The sequence below is a fragment of the Dasypus novemcinctus genome, chromosome X (assembly GCF_030445035.2).
Source record: "Dasypus novemcinctus isolate mDasNov1 chromosome X, mDasNov1.1.hap2, whole genome shotgun sequence".
NCBI lineage: Eukaryota > Metazoa > Chordata > Mammalia > Cingulata > Dasypodidae > Dasypus > Dasypus novemcinctus.
Genome location: NC_080704.1, coordinates 7,039,606 through 7,059,232, shown reverse-complemented (window position 1 = coordinate 7,059,232; position 19,627 = coordinate 7,039,606). Strand labels below are relative to the sequence as shown.

General features: G+C 48.1%; 1 protein-coding gene across 6 annotated transcripts in view; it reads left to right on the top strand.

The window, feature by feature from the left end:
• PUDP (pseudouridine 5'-phosphatase) overlaps positions 1-19,627 on the top strand; it is a 216,281-nt gene that overhangs the window by 36,597 nt on the left and 160,057 nt on the right. For 5 of the 6 annotated variants that reach the window (XR_011647862.1, XM_058291236.2, XM_058291238.2 and 2 more), the window contains exons 2-3: positions 1,175-1,393; positions 18,557-18,786. Coding sequence is in view for 5 of the 6 variants with exons in the window: in XM_058291236.2 (XP_058147219.1) it covers positions 1,175-1,393; positions 18,557-18,786 (449 nt within the window). In the remaining variant the exon portion in view is untranslated. The remainder of the gene's footprint in view (positions 1-1,174; positions 1,394-18,556; positions 18,787-19,627) is intronic. The other variant, XM_058291239.1, reaches the window with a different exon arrangement.

Genomic DNA, 19,627 nt, shown 5'->3' with positions numbered 1-19,627 from the left:
GGGGGGCGGTCAGTTTCTCGTATCGGTGTCTTAATTTGAACACTTGAGCTCGTCTGCATGTCTTCCTTTCTCAACGTGTATGAGCAGCTGCTCCGCCTCTAGGGCTGGCTGGCTGCCTCCACGCGAGCTCCAGCAAACAGGAAGACGGGTTCAAGACTCACTGCTTCCATCAGGGCTCTGGGGGGGTGCAGTCAGCCACCAAAAGACTCGGCGCTGTGCAGCTTACCTGGCCATGAAACCGTCGTACCCGTGGGCACCCATCCGCTGCAAAATGCCTTCTAGCGGGGCACTGGGCTGGTTTTGCAGGGACCTGACTTTCCAAGGCTCGTGAGGGGCATGACGGCAATGCTGATGCTACTGGTGACAGTGAGCGAGCACCTGCTACGAGTCGGGCGCTGTCCTCAGAGCATCTTGTGCACTTACATGTTTAACCCTCATGGTTCTGTCACTGTGCTCTTGTAGCACTGTCGGTAGTTCTGTCCCCATGCTCTGTTCATAATGGGTATTAGTAGTAGTACTGTTAGTATCGTTACTAATGCTCTTAGTAATTATGTATTAGACAGAAATACCTGTAAATGGTGCTGTGTTTGGCGTATTATTTATATTTTTATTACTATCCAAGTATAACTGTTTGCCTCACATGAGCAGTGGAGTAGAGTGGGTGGCCCAGGGCCAGCACAGACCGGGGCCTTGATCCCGGGCTGACTTTCCCACGGACGCACGTGGTGTTCAGCTCCTCCGTGGAAGTTTCACAGCGGCGCCTGCGTTCCAGGTGCTCGGTCAGTAGGGAGGAGTGTGGAGGACGACGGATGTGGGGACACGGGCGCACAGAGCCCTGGGGAGCACCCCAGGCACCCTTGTGGGTACCGGGCAGTGACATCCAATGGTGCTGGGGAAACCAAGGACGTATTCCAATTTGATGTGTATTGTATATGGTGACATAACGATAATCTAACCGATGTCACCAGCACGGCCTCAGCACCCTGAGAGAAGGCGACCCAGGGTGTGGTTTAGCAAGAATGGCTTGCAAACATTTTTTCTTAGGTCTACTTGAAAGCTTGCCTCCCTGAAATGTAATGTATACTGTGTGTACTTGTGCCTGTGGGATGCAGACTTAATGTGACTGTAGAATGCCCCTTACAAACCTCTTTTTTTTTCCTTTTTACTTCTGCAGATACCGAACGGCTGTATTCAGTGGTGTTTCAAGAAATATGTGATCGCTATGACAAGAAATACACCTGGGATGTCAAATCCCTCGTTATGGGGAAAACAGCCTTAGAAGCAGCACAGATTATAATCGACGTCCTGCAACTTCCAATGGCCAAAGAGGAGCTGGTGGAGGAGAGCCAACTGAAGCTAAAGCAGTTGTTTCCCACGGCTGCCCTGATGCCAGGTGCTGGCTCCTCTCCGTGTTCGAGATGATATCTGTGAATATTAGCAGCGTAGTTAAGTCATTTCTAAAGTCCTGCATGTAGAGCTCACTGAGTTTATCTCCTCTTCTGAATTTTCCTGTTTAAGGCTTAACGTGCTGCCCAGAGAATTTGGTGGGTGCTGTAGTATGTAATGGTTCACTTTACTCTTCAAGGGCATTGATTTTTAAGGTCCAAAACATTTAAGTTTTGTTTGTATCAGTGTAATGTAAAGATTATGTTAATGCCAGGATTGCTTCAAAATTTAACTTTAATAGGTGGTTTTGCCTTTTTTCTTTTCAAAATTGGTCTAGGATTAACTTTATAGCAGTTAGGAAAACTGTAAGCTATTGATCATAACGAGTAGCTAAATCTCATCAAAGAAGCTTAATTGTTTAAAAATGTAAAGGCCTAATTAATTTTTCAGGTGCCTGTAAGCCCTTTACCACTTTCTTTACTTGCATTCAGTTTCCTGTAAAAGGAAAGATGATTTTGCTCCCTTGGTGCTTGGTAACTGAAGATCCATTAGGATGGGATTGCCTGCTGTTTCTTGCTAGAAATGAGAAGGAGGAGTGTTCTACATTACAGGGCCAAAAAGTACTTGAAAATAGAGTACTATTTTAAGATTCTTCCAGGACAATTGGGTGAATACTCTTTAAATTTACTAGTGTAGAGGGAGAAATCAGTAACGTTTCATTTAACATTGCATTAATATGAATTGTATCTACTTTTTAAATGTGTGTTGGTATTTATATTTATACGTATGTCCAAAGATGCAGATGGAACCAAAGCATGTTCCTGTAAAGGGCCCCAGTGATCGCAGTATCTGTGTCACATGGAAACCATGTGAACTGTTGTCCTGGGTAATTCACGGAGGTGTACACATGGGCACATGTGCATGCACTGGCACACACACCTCCTGAGATCATTCTGCCTCCATTGGCTGCAAACAGAAGGGTGCACAGACCTCAGGCGTGGGTACAGACACCTAAAGGCAGCAGTCTGCGTCGTGTGCTCCCCTGCCCAGTCCTGTAGAGAGCGCGTCTGCACAGCTGAGAGCCGACCTTGTCTCCATTTTGTGGGCTGACGCCCAAGGCTCCCACAGTGTACTTGGCATGCCCGTGTCCCTCTTCTTCCTTTCCCACTCAAACCTCTCAAGGGATTTTCCTTCAAAAATGTTTTGTCCTGTATTCTGAGTTACACCTGTGGGCAGTTCCAATTCCAAGGAAATAGGGTGGCTTTTCCAGCTCGTCTGGTGGTTTGATCGGAATGCTACAGGATCTATTTTGTGACATCTCCCCTGCGGTCCAGGCGACACGGCGGCCTCCTCTGGCTCTCCCAGTGAACGGGGTGGATTGGTTAGGGGTTTAGGAGTTAGGCCATGCCACTGAGGTGAACTGAACGTGGAAGACCCCTCGGAAGTGAGGATGTTGGGTCGATGAGGGTGCAGGCCAAGTCACTGAGGTGAACTGAACATGGACGACCCCTCCGACGTGAGGGGTTGGACTGACGAGGGTGCCGGCCAAGTCAGTGCAGTGAGTTGAACGTGGAAGACCCCTCAGACATGATGGTTGGATTGGGTAGGGGTTGAGCCTTACCACTGAGGTGAACTGAACGTGGAAGACCCCTCGGAAGTCAGGGTGTTGGATCGATGAGGGTGCAGGCCAAGTCACTGAGGTGAATTGAACCTAGAAGTCCCCTCCGACATGAGGGGTTGGACTGATGAGGGTGCTGGCCAAGTCAGTGCAGTGAGTTGAACGTGGAAGACTCCTCAGCAGTGACAGGGTTGGATTGGTTAGGAGTCAGGCCATGCCACTGAGGTGAATTGAACATGAAAGACCCCTCAGAAGTGAGGGGGTTGGATAGTTAGGGTGCAGGCCAAGTCACTGAGGTGAATTGAACCCAGAAGTCCCCTCAGACGTGAGGGGTTGGACTGATGAGGGTGCCGGCCAAGTCAGTGCAGTGAGTTGAACGTGGAAGACCCCTCAGATGTGAGGGGCTGGATTGATTAGCGGTTAGGCCATGCCACTGAGGTGAACTGAACGTGGAAGACCCCTCAGCAGTGACGGGGTTGCATTGGTTAGCGGTCAGGCCATGCCACTGAGGTGAATTGAACATGAAAGACCCCTCAGAAGTGAGGGAGTTGGGTTGATGAGAATGCAGACCAAGTCACTGAGGTGAATTGAACCCAGAAGTCCCCTCTGACATGAGGGGTTGGACTGATGAGGGTGCCGGCCAAGTCAGTGCAGTGAGTTGAATGTGGAAGACCCCTCAGCAGTGACGGGGTTGGATTGATTAGGGGTCAAGCCATGCCACTGAGGTGAATTGAACGTGGAAGACCCCTCAGCAGTGACGGGGTTGGGCTGACGAGGGTGCTGGCCCAGTCACTGAGGTGAACTGAACGTGGAAGACCCCTGAGAAGGGGGCTTGGAGCCAGTGCCTCAAAGACAGTCGAGTCCTACAGAACTTCATGCATGAGACAGGCCCTGTGCTTCCTCTAAGATCCCAAGTCACCCTTTGGGTAAGTGGGTTACTAGAGCTATTTCAATATCTTCTCTCCTTCTGAAATCCGGGTTGTAATCATGATCGTCACATGTACTCATGTAGCTTTTACTAGGTCGGGGGTGGAGGGGCCTACTTATCACTGATAGCAAAGTCTGCCCTTGAAGACGTGCCCTCATTTCCACACACCTGGCATGTTCACAGCGCTGCTTTCAGAGGGAGAAGAGAAGCACAGGCAGAAGCAGCGGGGAGAGCCTCAGGCCCAGCGTGAGGCCGGGGTGGGAGCCCCTTGCCAGCAGGCAGCCGGGGGGCCTCCTCGCTGTGAGCCCCCACCCTGAGCCGCTAGCTGCACTTAGCCCTAGCTTCGAGTCTCTGAAACACCAGAACCAGACGGAGCTACCCACCCTGTGAGGCCGTGGCCGCCAGTGGAACCCAGGTCCATTCTTCCCGGCCACCCTGACAGCCTCATTTCTGGGTGTCTGTCCCCTGCCTTTTCCTTCGTTACTTCGTTTTTTATTTATTTTTCTTATACTTCCGGTCCCGCATAGCTATTAACAGATACACCGACAGCCTGTTTTTGCTTTTTGGTTTTTTTTTTAAAGCTTGCTCTTCACCATCCGTCCAGCCCAAACACGTTCGTTTTCCGGTGTCAGCTTATAACTTCACTGTGGTCTCTAAGTGCATACTGTCGCCGAGTGGGTGTGGAGGGGGACACAAAAGAAAGGTCTCCTCCCTAACGGAGCGTGTAATCCAGTTTGGGCGAGAGGAGACATGCCTGTCCACAGGCTTAAGTGGACATCAAGAGCGGCATGTGGTCAGGCGACAGAAAGAGGAATCCGGGAAAGAATTGCTGACGGGCTAGAAAGGAAATCATGGTAGCCTCGGGCGGTGGGGGGGAGCCTGGAGACTGAGGAGAAAACTCCGTGTGTGGGTGGACGGGTGGACGGGCAGGCTAGTCCAGGCAGAAACCCAGCCGGAAGACGTACCAGCCTCCGGGACAGCTGGAAGTTCAGCTTCTCTCCGGGGGCGTGCTTGAGGCGTGGGCAGGGCCTTCAGCTCAATTAGCACAGGGCCCTAGCCCCACGCCGATAGGTTTACCGCTTCCGAAAGGGGGGGACCCTTGTGCGTTTTGAAGTGAGGTCGCGCCCTCCCGAGACCGGGTTTGGGGAGAATTCCTGGAGGAGTGGGGGAAGGCTGTGCAGGGGCATCGGGCTGGATCCCAGGTCTGAGTGGAGCACAGCCCCCTGGGAGCTGGCCCTGGGCCGGCCAGAATGTAAACTACCCCCAAGTAGCCAGGACAGGAACTAGAGTTTTTACAGTCGATACCTGAGTGTCGAGGCAGTGGAATTTTAAAAAAAGCATCTCACTTTACTCCAGTAGGCAGCACGTCGGGAGAGAAGGCAAGTCTCAGGCTCTGGGCAGTGTTTCCCATCGTGAAATTGTTTGCGGTGGAATAAAAGGGTGGTATTGACCGTGCAGAGGGTTGCTTCGTGCCAGCACACTGCTGCCAAGATGACTCTCTTCCAGTTACAAATAAGACGTCCTCCTCGATACAAACGAACAGAGTCAACCCTGAAGCCGTGCTAGGCCCCAGTGCCTGGAGGCGACCGCTGCTTCCTCCCTCAGACCCCCCCTGGGGATGTCTGCGTGTTGACCTGTTCCCACCCACGTGCACCTTGAGGGAGCGTGGCAGATAAAACCACCTGTCGGGAGCTACACTTACGATGAGTAGAAGAAAACCCCAAGCTGCTGGGGTGAAAGGTCCAGCGGCTCTTACGGAAAGAGCCAGGCCTCAAGCGAGTGAGGATGTTTTCCCTGGGGTCTCCCCCGAGGCCCCCTCATGGTGCTGGGAGAGGCCGGTGGAGGGTGCGCAGAGCGCCTCCTGCCCGGGGCCGCTGTCTGAGGCGCCTGCTGGCACTGAGAAGGCCCTGCGGCCCTGCTGTCTCTCCGCCTTCAGGGCTGGAGCGCTCTCTCACGGTCATGATGCTCTCCTATACTCTTTCTCCTCCCCCACCCCGGTGGGCCACAGCCATGCTGCCGTCCCCTGTGGGTCAGGCCAAGTTCCACTTCTCCAGGGAAGGCTGGGGCAGCAGGGAGCGGCTGGAGGCAGGGCAGGCCCTCGGCCCGGTAGCCTCCAGGCTCCTCCCAGGATCAGGCACCCCACAGAGAGGGGCGTCCCTTCACCACAGGGCACGAGGAGCCCCCCTGTCCTGTCCCGGGAGCGGGCTGGTGGGTGCCCCGACGTTGGCCACCAGTCCCCTCCCCATCGTCGCGTCAGGTGTGGTGGCGTCAGCTCAGGGCTCCAAGGGCTCGCTGCATCTCAGCTGTGGGCGCTTCTGCTCTGAGTTTGAGCGCCGTGCCCGGGAGCCTCCTGTGCAGCCGCCAGCAGCTGTCCCGCTCAGCAGACACCGCCAGGGCTGCAGGTGTCACCACTGTCCCTGCGTGTGGAGCCCGTCCTGGTCCCCGACAGCGCACTCCAGCCCCCTGCATGCCGAGCCACCCCCAGGGAGGTGGCGTCGGCCTCACGTCGAGGTAGGCACGCGTCATTCGAGAGCGTTAGAAGGCAAGAGAAGGCTTTCTAAAAGGGTCCCTGTGGGTCGGCCCTTCCAGAGTCACCTAGCTGTACGGGAAGTCCTGAAGGTTTCAGGTTGCGTCTCTGGGGGTGGCTGTGAGTTTCGCACACTTCGCCGGTCCTTAATCGCTGACGGTTTCGGGGTAAGCTCAGAGCCCGCTCATTTTGATTAGGCTCGTTGTAGTCCTTGAAGAGCCGCACGGTTAAAGGACCCCTGTGACAAGCGGGAGCACCATGGAAAGCTAGCCACCAGGGTGGTGCATTCAGTTTATCCCAAGTCCTTTTTTCACTGAAGCAATCAAAAGTAGGCACCTGTCCGGAGATATTTGTGATTGCTGGGGGGGCGGGCGGCAGGGCAGGGAAGCCTGTTGGTCAGATGGCAATGACAGGCCTTTAAAATGCTTTTCTCCCTTTCTCCTTTCCAACCCCCACTTCCTTGAGAATGTGTATGAACAGTTTTCCTTTCTCCTGGCGCTCAGGGCCTGCCAGTGGCCTGATTTGTCTCCTAGGCCAAGCAAACGCAGGGAGCTCAGGTGAGCCTCACTATTCCGTTACAAGGACCTAGACTTTCTCTTTGTGAATGTGTGACTGTTGTATGGACTTTCACGTGGAGTGGAGGATAAGGTAACGAGTAAGAAAGAAATCCCTGACTCTAGGTCCTCCACGCAGAGGGAGGGGATGGAAATGGGCAGGAAGGAGCCGGAGCACCGACCCGTGAGGCACGGCCTCCGGGATGGTGCAGCCGAGCCGCTTGGGGGTCACCCGGGAAGGCTCACACCTCAGATCTCGGCGCACAGAGGCTGCTGGGACTGCAGTTCCGCAGGTGGACTGCCCGGTTCCGGAAGGTGGCCCTGAAGCGCACTGCTCGCCCAGAGCTCTTTCCACCCCCGTCTCCTGGGGGGGGTCACTTGATAGCCTGCGTGCACGAAGGGCAGTAACACTATATGTGCATATCATCTGGGCTTCTGTTTTAATTTTGTTTCCTAGTTCTGAATTTGGAAAAGTTTCCCGATGCCATTGCTTGGACTACAGGCACAATATTTCCACCAGGGTTTGGTTATTGTTTTCCCGTCGCTTCTCTTTTGAAAATGCAAGGATCCATTCGAGATCTGGGCAGCTGTCCTGGGAAAAGCCGACAAAGCGGGAGGCAGTGGTCTCTGTCCCAGGGTCATCGCCACGTCTCATTGACATCACCAGTGTGACGGGGCTGCTGTGTCCTCCCAGGACAGGCACGGACAGAGGGGGCGTCCAGGAGATGGGGAAGGGGATACACGGGGGGATATCCCAGGTGCTGGCGGAGGACGGTCCTCTCTACCTGGCTGGCCTCGTTTACACCTCTACATTAGGGTGGGGACAAGAGTCCAGGAATGTCCTCGCTGGTTTTTTCCTATGTTACCCAGTACTCTGAGCATAGAGTTTAAAAGCAAGAATCACATATTTGAGATAATTCATAGAAAACAACAATAAAACCCCCCTATGCACTCGCCTAGCCACAGAGTTGGAATTCCCACAGAATGCCAGCAGGAAAGAAATGAACAACTGAAAACGACCTTTTGTAAGTTGTGCGCAGAGTGGGCTGACAACCTTCCGATTGATTGGGGGTCACCATATCCGAGTACGCTGTGGTGACCCCCACCTAGTACCTTTGGCTCATTGGGGATGCAAGAGGAATCTATTTTTGACACGAGTGGAAAGGGAGCATGCCATTTCTTTTGTTTTGCTTTTCCATTACGCCTCGTATTTGTCTAGGAACTGAAAACCAGGGGCCTTTCCTTACTCCGTTTGCAGCTTTATACCAGTTCCGTGAGGCAGACTGACAGCCTTGCCTTTCCTAGGGGAGGACACAGAGATGGGAAGGGCAGATGAATAGTTGGGGCTCCCTCCCCCCCGACTTTACCACCCAGCCGCTTTGCCGGAGTACGCAGTGTCTATGCCAAGGTCCATGGGCTCTTTCAGGTTTGGCTTCAGAATGTTTTCACTGTTTCTTTAGATAAGCAGATTTAAATTGTTTGATCCTATAAAGACGTGTAACATCGGGAAAATTCATTGTGCTAGCAACATTTTCTAATGTATTTTTCTCTGACGATTAATAATAGGCTATTTAAATAGCTGTTTCATACATTGGATTTGTACTGACAGATCCTTAGAAGCAGCAACTTTAAAAGTAAATAAAATTAGTACTTTAAGCAGCTCTCAAGCAAAACAAATGAAAGTAAATAAAATTAGTACTTTAAGCAGCTTTCAAGCAAACAAATGAAGGCACACGCTAAGGGCATGGCTAAGGAGTAGCTCGAGTGTGGGGAGCCCCTAGTGGGTAGAAAAGAGGAGCCTGGTGGACACGGCCATCCCAGCTAAGGGCATGGCTGAGGAGCAGCCCAAGTGTGGGGAGCCCCTGGTGGGTAGAAAAGAGGAGCCTGGTGGAGACGGCCATCCCAGCTAAGGGCCTGGCTGAGGAGCAGCCCAAGTGTGGGGAGCCCCTGGTGGGTAGAAGAGAGGAGCCTGGTGGAGACGGCCATCCCAGCTAAGGGCCTGGCTGAGGAGCAGCCCAAGTATGGGGAGCCCCTGGTGGGTAGAAAAGAGGAACCTGGTGGAGACGGCCATCCAGCTAAGGGCCTGGCTGAGGAGCAGCCCAAGTGTGGGGAGCCCCTGGTGGGTAGAAAAGAGGAGCCTGGAGGAGACAGCCATCCCAGCTAAGGGCCTGACTAAGGAGTAGCTCAAGTGTGGGGAGCCCCTGGTGGGTAGAAAAGAGGAGCCTGGTGGAGACGGCCATCCAGCTAAGGGCCTGGCTGAGGAGCAGCCCAAGTGTGGGGAGCCCCTGGTGGGTAGAAAAGAGGAGCCTGGTGGAGACGGCCATCCCAGCTAAGGGCCTGGCTAAGGAGCAGCTCAAGTGTGGGGAGCCCCTGGTGGGTAGAAAAAAGGATCCTGGTGGAGATGGCCATCCCAGCTAAGGGCCTGGCTGAGGAACAGCCTTGATGATAATTCCTTTTCACAGAGTTGGGGGAAAGGTGTCTGAATGTTTCAAACAGGAACAGAATGCTATAGAAAAGCAACTCAGAACAAGGAAGCACATTTTAAAGATGAAAACTAAAACAGATAAACTTTGTAAAAGAAAAACCCAGAGAGGATGGATACAGGAAGTCTCAGCTGTGAGGAGAACTGCTGTTTGGAATATGAGACTAGGAAGTGGAGGGGTGCAGGAGGCTGCTCTCTGTATAAGTCTGTTAGCCGTATTTCAATTGTAAAACACTGAGGAGGTAGATAATAACTTGAGAGAAACACCTCCTTAGTTCCTGCAAGGTAGAGCGTCCCTCTCTTAGGGTTATGGAAAGCCCTGCCCTCCCTGCTCGCCTCGCCTCTGCAGCTGCCCCGGGCTTCTCTCACAGCACTCCTGCCTCCGCGCCCTGCCCTCGGTTTGTGCCAAGTCACTGGCTGTTCCCTGAATGCCCTAAGTACTGGCGTTGCTTTCTTTGTCCGTGCCTGTTATAAAACATTCTCTTCAGTCCACTTGGCAAACACGTCTGTTAGACTTGGTTCTTTCATTTCCTTATACCAGGCCCCTCCTTCCCAAGTAGAATTGGCTATTATCATCTTTAACCCTTTGTATTTCGTCATGGAAGCTGTGATTCTTCCTTCTGATTTCTTTGAGTTGTGTGTTTGTAACCCTTCAGTTCAATAACTGACACTTGAACTCTAGGATTCTGTGCAAGGAGAATCTCACTGCCTGTTTATTGAATGGGTTTATTCCTTGCAAAAAAAAAAAAAAGCCCAACGTATTCTGCTCAGACACTTCCTTCCCTTTCCTTGTGTTCCTCTCTTCCGTTCTTGTGAATGGAGGTGGTGCAGGGAAGCCAGGATCAGCACTTCCATTTTTCTGGCGGTATGTCTGTGTAATGCATGTGGAGGGTGAGGGGTTAAGGTAAACAATCAGAGCAGGGGTTAGTTTTCCTCTGCTGGCATCAGCTGCTTAGTTGTGGTAGCAGTAAGCTACCCTAGAGGGTTAGCTGGTCCTTGCCCTAGACACAGGAGTTTTCCAGGGTGTTGTACTTCACAACAGGAAGTCACACAACCCTTCCGTATGCAGCTGGCATATTTTACACCCTCAGAAAATATCTGTGAAATATAGTGAATCAGTGATTAAGACATAGGTCAGTAAAGATAGCATCGAGCTCTTGGAGTTGAGTAGGAGAGCTTTTTCATGACTCTCTTAGTGTCCCCTGAATACGTTATAGATATTAATGTCAACGATATAAAAAATGCGTATCTGCACGTTTCCCTGAGGAGCACACATGCTCTAGTAGACCTCATTGTTGCAGTGTACCGTACATTGGCAGATACCCTGTGTTGGCAGAGGCTGTGCTTTGATCGGAAAGATAGGCAAGTTGACTCAACAGAATGTTAAGATCGACTGGTGTAATACAGCACTTAGAGTCAGGAAGGTGGATCTGTCGTCTTGTTTCTCTGCTACTGTGAACTACGGTGCATGCACTTGCTTCCTAAATTAAGGGAATACCTGTTCCATGGTTTTTGTGAACATCGCATGGCATCATGTAAGTGAACTATGTTCTAGAAGGTGCCTTGCTTTTGAAATGCTAGGGTTTCTGGAAGACTGACCTGGCTGGTATCTGTCTCAGAAGTTAGGGCCTCACCCACGACTTAATGCATAGATAAGCATTCATTTCTCGACTGGTATGCGGAAAAGCCGGAGGTGTGGGGAAACTGGAGTGCTAAGGAAATTCCAAGGAGTTTTTAAAAAAATCAAAACTAGGGAAATACTTATGAATGTCCTGTAGCATGCAGGATCCCGTAAAATGGGATCCAGTTAACTTTAAACAGTAAAGGACCAGTGATGTCACCCAGATGTTCACAGAGGAGTCCATGAAATTGTAGCTAACTTCCCTTTTATTTAATATATGCGTAGCTATTTTCAATGGTGCGTTGATGCATTCATTCACCCCTCGAACCTCATTGAAGGAAATATAATTTTCACCGAGGAATAGGTTGTTCGTACTGAGAGAAACAGAACTGGCCATTCCTTAGAAAACCACCAAAATCAAATTCCCAAAAGCATGCAGTGTTTCTTTTTCTATATCCAGTTTGGGAAACTGTAACCTTAATTATAAATTGAGAACAAATACTAAATAATTTAGGAAATCTGGCTCATCTACAGCTTTTTAATGCTTTCTAAGTTCTCTGTATGTATCCATTAAAATGAAACCATCCTTTAAAAACGCTCATTTGCTTTTCGGTTCACTTACAGGAAACTGTTAGTGGACATCTCTTAATGATTCAATTTGAAGCTTTATGCCTAAGGCCATCAGTTCTCAGATACTTTCCAGTCTCCTGAGAATAGGCTGCTTCTGAGATGTCACTGATCTCTGCAGAGCTCCTTTTTCAGGAGGCATTTGCTCCTTTGAAAAGGTGCTTGTTGTGCCTGACAGGGCCTCTGGCCATATTCACAAGATCTTATCAGAACTAGTTTACTAAGAATCTTTAAAGTATGGTCAGAAATGAGGTTGGCCCACAACTTGGGGTCTGTTTCCTGGGGTAAGAATTAAGCAGCTCACAGGGGTCACAGGCCTGAGTCTGCAGAGATGCCTCAGGAATTGAGAGGAGAACAGGCCTGCTGATTCTGAAGGAGCTGGATGATGGAGGGAAGAGCACTCCAGAGGGCTTGTACCCCTGGGTATGCTAGAGAAGGGCATGCATGCTGCACTTCTAGAGGAGCAGGAGATGGGGCGCCTCCAGCGCTGCAGGCTCCTGTTAGAGGAGCAGGAGGTGGGGCACCTGCAGTGCTGCAGGCTCCTGTTACAGGAGCAGTCATTGGGGCTCCACCAGTCAAGTTCTGGGGTATTTGCACAACAACAGGCTGAGGTGTCAGTAGGAAGTTACAGATGTGGGCTGCTCAGGTTGGGGTAACGTATTAGGAAACTTCTGTGGCTTCATGTCCTGTTGGTGAAGTGACCTCAAAGAACATGGAAAATGGTGGTAATTAATGGCTAGGTTTCTGACATTTGATGGGAAGGGGCATACATGAATCTTTCATGTTTCCTTCTTCAACAAACAAATACCGATGGAAGTAAAGTAGTCAGATAGATAAATTAACTCCTTTCTCATTTCCAAAAAAGAAGTTGAAAGACCCAAGTTTGTGATTATTTGGCCCAGGGAGATAGAGGAAATGAGTGTCAGAAATGCCTTTAAAACGCACATGGCTCTGTACACAGCTGGCGGCTTGGCCTGCGGGGCACACGTCATCTGCTGTTTTATGCAGCCACCCAAATGTTTCAGCAGCCTCATCTGCCATGTGTGCAGATTCCTCCAGTCAAAAGAGAGCCTTTCTGTAGAATCCCTTTATCTGTGTCATGCACAGGGCAGCTTGCAGTTGGGTCCAGAATTTATAGACAGAATTATGATGAATATTAGATTAAAATGGGAAACTAATGAGGACAGTTCAAGCCATTGAGCAATGCCTCGTACTCATAGACTGATCACATAATATGTGTTTCATTTGAACTTCATTTTACTTTTTCAACCATTGAAATTAAACTAGAGTATACAGGGCAGCTTACAGATTAACACAAAGACAGACTTCGGAGTTCTATGTAGAAATTCTGTATCACTTTCTAGAAAATCAGTGTAAGAATATACCTCTCCTGGGTTTCTCTCCGTAGCCTGGATGTTATCTTATTGACGGCAGGTGCCACACCTCTAGATGTGTCCCTGTGATAATTTACATGCGAACTGCTTGCGCACTCCAGCCTGGGACACTGACCCTGGTTCCTGTTTTTCCCTTTATAGAGCCTGTCTAGACTACCGCTGTATCCTTGATTAATAGCACAGAATGTATGCAAGTTGTACTCTGTTCCAGATCTGCCTCTGTAACAGACCATTGCCCTCCAATTCTAACATGAGAACATTACAGACAATGGCTAAACCACCCTTGTGGACAAAAATGCCATTTTATTAATAGCATGGGGTGCTCCTACGTTTTCCTCTGTCCACATTTGCCTCCGTACCAGCTTAACATGCAGATTGTCCTCTGACTGCAGTGACCCCTGATCCCTGGTATCAGACCCCTGATCCCAGAGTTGGCTCGGTTAGGACTGTACAGAATGATATCAGTAGACATAGATACCAGAGATCTGAAACAAAAACTAGAAATGAAAACAAGTGTTCCCTTTCCGGTGTCTCCTGTGAAATGATGGCTTGACATTCCAAAACCCCTTTGAAAGAACGGGAGAGTCCATCCAGAGATGACGGATGAGCCTGGAGAGGACGGGACTGCACATCTGGGTTCCCCGGACAGCCGCGGGCTGAGCAGTCAGGCCGGCGAGCGCCTCCCCGCGCCCTTTGCTTGGGGCTCTGGGGGGCACAGACCAGAGCCGTGGATTGGAGGGTCTCCCTCTCCCTGCCCTGTTCATGAAGGCAGGAGGCAAACGACCCAACATCTCCCAGGGCTCCTGAGCTGCTCCCAAGGGTGCTTCCACTAAGCTGGTTTTACTCTCTCTTCTCTGGACCCCTGTGACGGGGATAGGAACCTCAGCTGGTTTTGTAACAGAGCAAATGGGTGCTCACCCTCCCTTGTCCACTTCCTTCTCTGCCTCACTCTAGGTGTCAGTTCAGGGCCAGGTATCCCAAGAAGCACCCGAACTAGGAGGTTTCTGTGGTTATAGTCAGACAACAAATGCATGGGAATGCCGTAAAAAAAAACACCCCTTATGAGCTCTAAATATTTTCTGCATTTTTCCTTTTTTAACCTTTCAATCGCAGTGTCGCTGTGCTCACCAATCTTAGGGGTCTAGGAGGAAGTAAAAGAGAAGCCTTCCTGTTGCTCTCAGTGACTCTGCACGTTTCCTCTTGCTTCCCTTACAGGGTAATCCCTGGAGGCTCGGTTCTTGTAGCAACAGATTCCTGTCCTTCTGCCCTTCCCTTGAACCATCAGGAGCTGTGGGCGGGATTTCGTTGATATCTTTAACCAGCTTCTCCCTAGGACAGAGCTCCACTTACAAGTTCACAGTCTTTTGCTTCTCAGAGAAACAGTTGGTTTTTTGTTTTCCTTTTTTAATCTGGTGTATAATGTTTAAAGGGATACAAAAGTTTTTGAAGATTTCGAACAATTACACACCGGGAGATGAGAATCACTGATGGCCGACTCTTACCTGAGTGCTAATAGCTACCATTTATTTTAGGTATTACCTCGGTTACCCTCACCACAGCCCATGAGGATAGTTAATCATTCCTCTTTGACATGACAAAATTGAAGCACAAAAGAGAGCCTCTCACTTGCCTGACGTCCCCCAGCCGGAGGCACTGGACTCAGTGCTGGGGATCTCTTCACTTTGGAAGGCTCTCAGCAAGGCATTGCTCTAAAACCGTCACCCAGGGACATTTGAAACTCATTCCCGTCCACAAACGTTTTGTGTATGCGCTCCAGTGTGTGCGTGTTTGCATGTTTCTTCAGGAACCTGCGGCACTGCCGTTAGATACATTGCAAAATATTCCCAGAAATAGAATTTATACAAGGATAAGCTAAAATGAAATAAACCATTTCATTTTTTAATTAATGTTATGAAAGAACTTTTCTAACAATTTTCTTTGTATGTATCTTTCAGGAGAGCCATTTGGTTGAATATTCACCTCTTTTTTTAAATTTTGTTTACTGTGTGTAATATAGCAATTTGAAAATCATGTTTGGGATTGAAATAATTTCATGTGCAGCTTTAATCACTATGTAAGTCCAAATAGAAGTGCATTTGTGGCTAAACTTTTGTATATCCACTCTTTGATCCCATTCACCTCTTATGTCAAGGTTTTAATTGAAATTTAGTTAATAAATTTTTCTTCCATTGTATTAATTAGTGGTTGTTGTAAACTGAATGGTATAGCATTTTTATATTTTTAAGTAATGGATTTTTGAAATCTATTCTTTAAAAAATTTTTTTGACTTCTTTTTTTTAAAAAGATACATAGATCACAAAAAATGTTACATTAAAAATGTAAGAGGTTCCCCCATACCCCAACCCCCCACTCCTCCCACATCATCAACCTCTTTCATCAGTGAGGCACATTCATTGCATTTGGTGGGTACATTTTGGAGCACTGCTATACGGCATGGATTATGGATTACATTGTAGTTTACACTTTTCCCCGGTCCATTCAGTGGGTTATGGCAGGATATATAATGTCCAGCATCTGGGTATGTGATATCATTCAAGACAACTGCAAGTCCCAGAAATGCCCCCACATCACATCTCTTCTTCCCTCTCCCTGCCCTCAGCACCTCCCGTGGCCACTGTCTCCACATCAATGATACAGTTTCTTCCATTGCTAGAGGCACAGTAGTTCTGTAGTAGAATTAATGGATTTTTACACTGATTTAGAATGGTTTTTTGAGTTTAAATGTGAAGATATGAGAGTGACTATAGGTTTTTCATTTTTAAAAATCGCAGGAAACATTTCAACAACTCAATCTTCAAAATATTTTCTTCATAGAATGATTTTCTTTCAGAAATCACTACTCTTTCACTTATTCTAAAAAAGCTGCTTTTTAAAAAGGAACAGGTTAAGTACTTTTTTTTAGCATTCTTTGCTTTGCAGTATATTATTGACAGCCAGTTACCTGAGAGGTCTGTCACTTGGCACAGTTGTCTTTTTTAGCTCATCTTTAAGTTTACAAACTCCTGATTACTTGGCCATGGGAAAATCTGCAAGCCTGTTTTGGGGTACAAAAGATTGTCATCATTCCTTCCAATCTCATTGTAAAAGATTGTAACTATTCAGCAGTACTTACAAATTTTGATTAAAAAAAAAAAAACAGCCAAAATGATGTCATTCTCTTACCTTATGGGCTTCTGATTCCTGCCCCCTTTTTCAAATTCTGAGAAGGGTTATATTCAGTTCTGTCAGGTTTTTTTTCACCCATTCTGCCAAGCTTTTTTTTTCTTTAGAGAAGTTGTGCATTTACAAAGCGGTCATCCATAACACACTGTATTCCTATACATTACCCCACCAACAACACCTTGTACTGTAGTCGATAGTTTACATTTGGTGTATTTCCCCCACAAAGCACCCTATTATTAATGCCATGTAATAGTATTGTGTTTTTGTTATAGATGATGTGAGAATGTTCTGTGTTCTGTTAAGTTTTTGCTTTTTGTATTTTGAGCTTTATTATTTAATGCATACATGTTTAGAATTGTTGTAACTTGTTGATCTCAAGACATTGATCTATTATTCATTATGACATGCTCTACTTATTCTCATTAAGAGTCTTTCACTGTTCTAAAGTCTACTTTTCCATTATTAATATACCTATTCCAGCCTCTTTTGAGTAGTGTTTACAAGATATGTAGTTTCCCATAGTTTTATTTGTAACTTATCTCTATATTTTTGAAGTAATTTTCTTGTTAATAATAGATAATTGAGTTTTGCTTTGTTTAATGTTTTGTTTTGTTTGTTTTCCATCCTGGTGATCTCTACCTTGGGCATATTAACACTGATTTATAGAGTTTTCTGAGGTCATCATAGGCTAACTCTCCCATCTCTGTCATTTCTGTGTCCAATTCTATTATTGTTTTTTCTTTTGGTTACTCATTGTATTTGTCTGCTTCATGACATACCTTGTGATTTTTTTATTGGGTATGAGATATTGGGAATTTTACATTGTGGAGTACTACATTTTGTTTTATTCTTAGTGTGGCACTTTCCCACATGAGTTGCCTTACTGATGGTTTTTAGGTGCTTGGCAAAAAAAAGTGTCAATCTTTTTTCTGTAGTAATAGATGAGGTAGGGACATGATCACATGTGATTATATTTAGGCAGTGATCTTTATGCAATGAGTTTAAACACTGTTTTAGGGAAGTGGACTTGGCCCAGTGGTTAGGGCATCTGCCTACCACATGGGAGGTCCGCAGTTCAAACCCCAGGCCTCCTTGATCCATGTGCAGCTGGCCCACACGCAGTGCTGATGCACACAAGGAGTGCCGTGCCACGCAGGGGTGGCCCCGTGCTGGGGAGCCCCACGCACCATGAGTGTGCTCCATAAGGAGAGTCACCCAGCATGAAAGAAAGTGCAGCCTGCCCAAGAATGGTGCCACACACATGGAGAGCTGACACAACAAGATGACGCAACAAAAAGAAACACAGATTCCCGTGCCACTGACAACAACTGAAGTGGACAAAGAAGACGCAGCAAATAGACACAGAGAACAGACAGCTGGGGCGGGCAGGGGGAAGGGGAGAGAAATAAATAAATAAATCTTTAAAACACTGTTTTAGAAGAACCGTGATGCTTCATTTGGGCTTGGCCGTCCCTTTTGTCCTAATCAGCATAGGTGAAAAGTAAGAAGAATTACTATTACTTCAGACACATTTCCTTGACCCGACCCTCTTGTGTGTGGCTCTAGGAACAAACAACTGGTAGCCTCGTGTTCTCTGCCATTCATCCTGAGAGTTAATATGGATGTGGGAAATGTTCTTCTCACTGTAGTACGTCTTTGTTGTTATTGGTTAGCAAACTTAAGCCTGGTTTACTTTATTTTCTGGTCCTTTAAGGCCTCCATCCTTCCGGCTCTGTCTCCAGTGGAGTCCCTTTCATGATTTCCTCCCTGCAACAGCCTGAGAATGATTGAGTTGTCGCTTGTGAAGTACAGAGTTTTCTCATGAAGCACCACAAACACAGTCCTCGTGTAGTCACTGCTGCCGACAAAACACCGGCCGAGGTGGCTGTGCCGGGATCTCTGCCTTCCCCAAGCGCGCTCCTGCCCACTCCTCTTCGGTGCAGAGGCCCCGCCCCGCACTCTCCGCCTGCCCTCATCGCAAGCAAAAGTTTCTTCCCAGTAAAGCCATCTTCTGTTACCCTGAGAAATGTTGTAGCAAAGCCCTGAATTGCTTTTCTTGATTTTCATTTTGAGTAGGGGTTTTTCCAAGCTCTCTTCCATACTCTCTTAAGACAGTCTGTCTTGGACCAAATAACTCCTTAGAAGAGTTAGCAGCAGACGGTGGCATTATCCAGCTGAAGAGCCATTCCTCAGGGCCGTACCCACCCCACTCAAGTCTTTCCTTTTTCCTTTCTAGGAGTCGAAAAACTGATCCACCACCTCCAAAAGCACAACATACCTTTTGCCCTTGCTACCAGCTCAGGGACCATGACATTTGAAATGAAAACAAGTAGACACCAAGAGTTCTTCAGTTTGTTTCACCATATCGTTTTGGGAGATGATCCAGAGGTGAAGAACGGAAAACCCGATCCTGCCATATTTCTAACTTGTGCAAAGAGATTTTCTCCTCCTGCTCCTGTGGAAAAGGTACGTTGAGTTGCCACCATAGGCCATGCCCCACAGGATAACAGTGCATTGTAAGAGTTAAATGGTCAAGGTCTTCGTTTTCACTCTTCAAGAGCTATGATGAAATGCTGCTTTCAGCTTGGAAGTGAGGGGTGGGATTGAGAGTTGTGCAGCAGGATCTGTGTGGGAGCATTAGCTGTGCCTGTCGCCAGGCTGGCGAGACTCAGGCCAAACCTTGGAGACTACTGGACGTGCATAAAAGAGGAATGCACTGTGCGCCGTTTCAGTGATTTGGGACCATACCATCATTATTATTTTTTAATAAGTTGACTTTAAAGCTTGTGTACTTCTCAATTCAGATGGAAATCATCAAAACCTACTCCTCCCCTCCCATTGCTTACAAAGTGACCTGTTATTTGTAAGTGAAAGGTTTCTGTGTATATGGTGACGTTTTGTTTCTGTCGTGAAGCTTTGGCTTCTGTTTGCTTCCCCGTGAGAAGGGGGCAGCGGGTAGTATAGTGGGCTACAGAGCCCTCTCTCCCGCCTGAGTGGGCCGCACTCAGAAGGCTTGAGAAACAGGCCCTGAAAGCTTTCCCTGACCTCCACCAGCCCCAGAAAATCAGAATTACATGCCCTTTGCTGCGCCTTAGAACCCCATGCATACTTACTGGTAGAGCTTTTCACACTCCATTTCAGTCTGAAGTTTACTTTTTCTTCTCTCTCATGGACTTTGAGCATCTCGCTGGTAGGGAACTGTTGCTTTTTACTTCCATATTTCTGTGTCTTACACAATTCCTGGGATTTGGACATTTAGATGCTTCATAGTAGGGTGTCCAGTAAACAGCTGGTGAATAAATCCTAG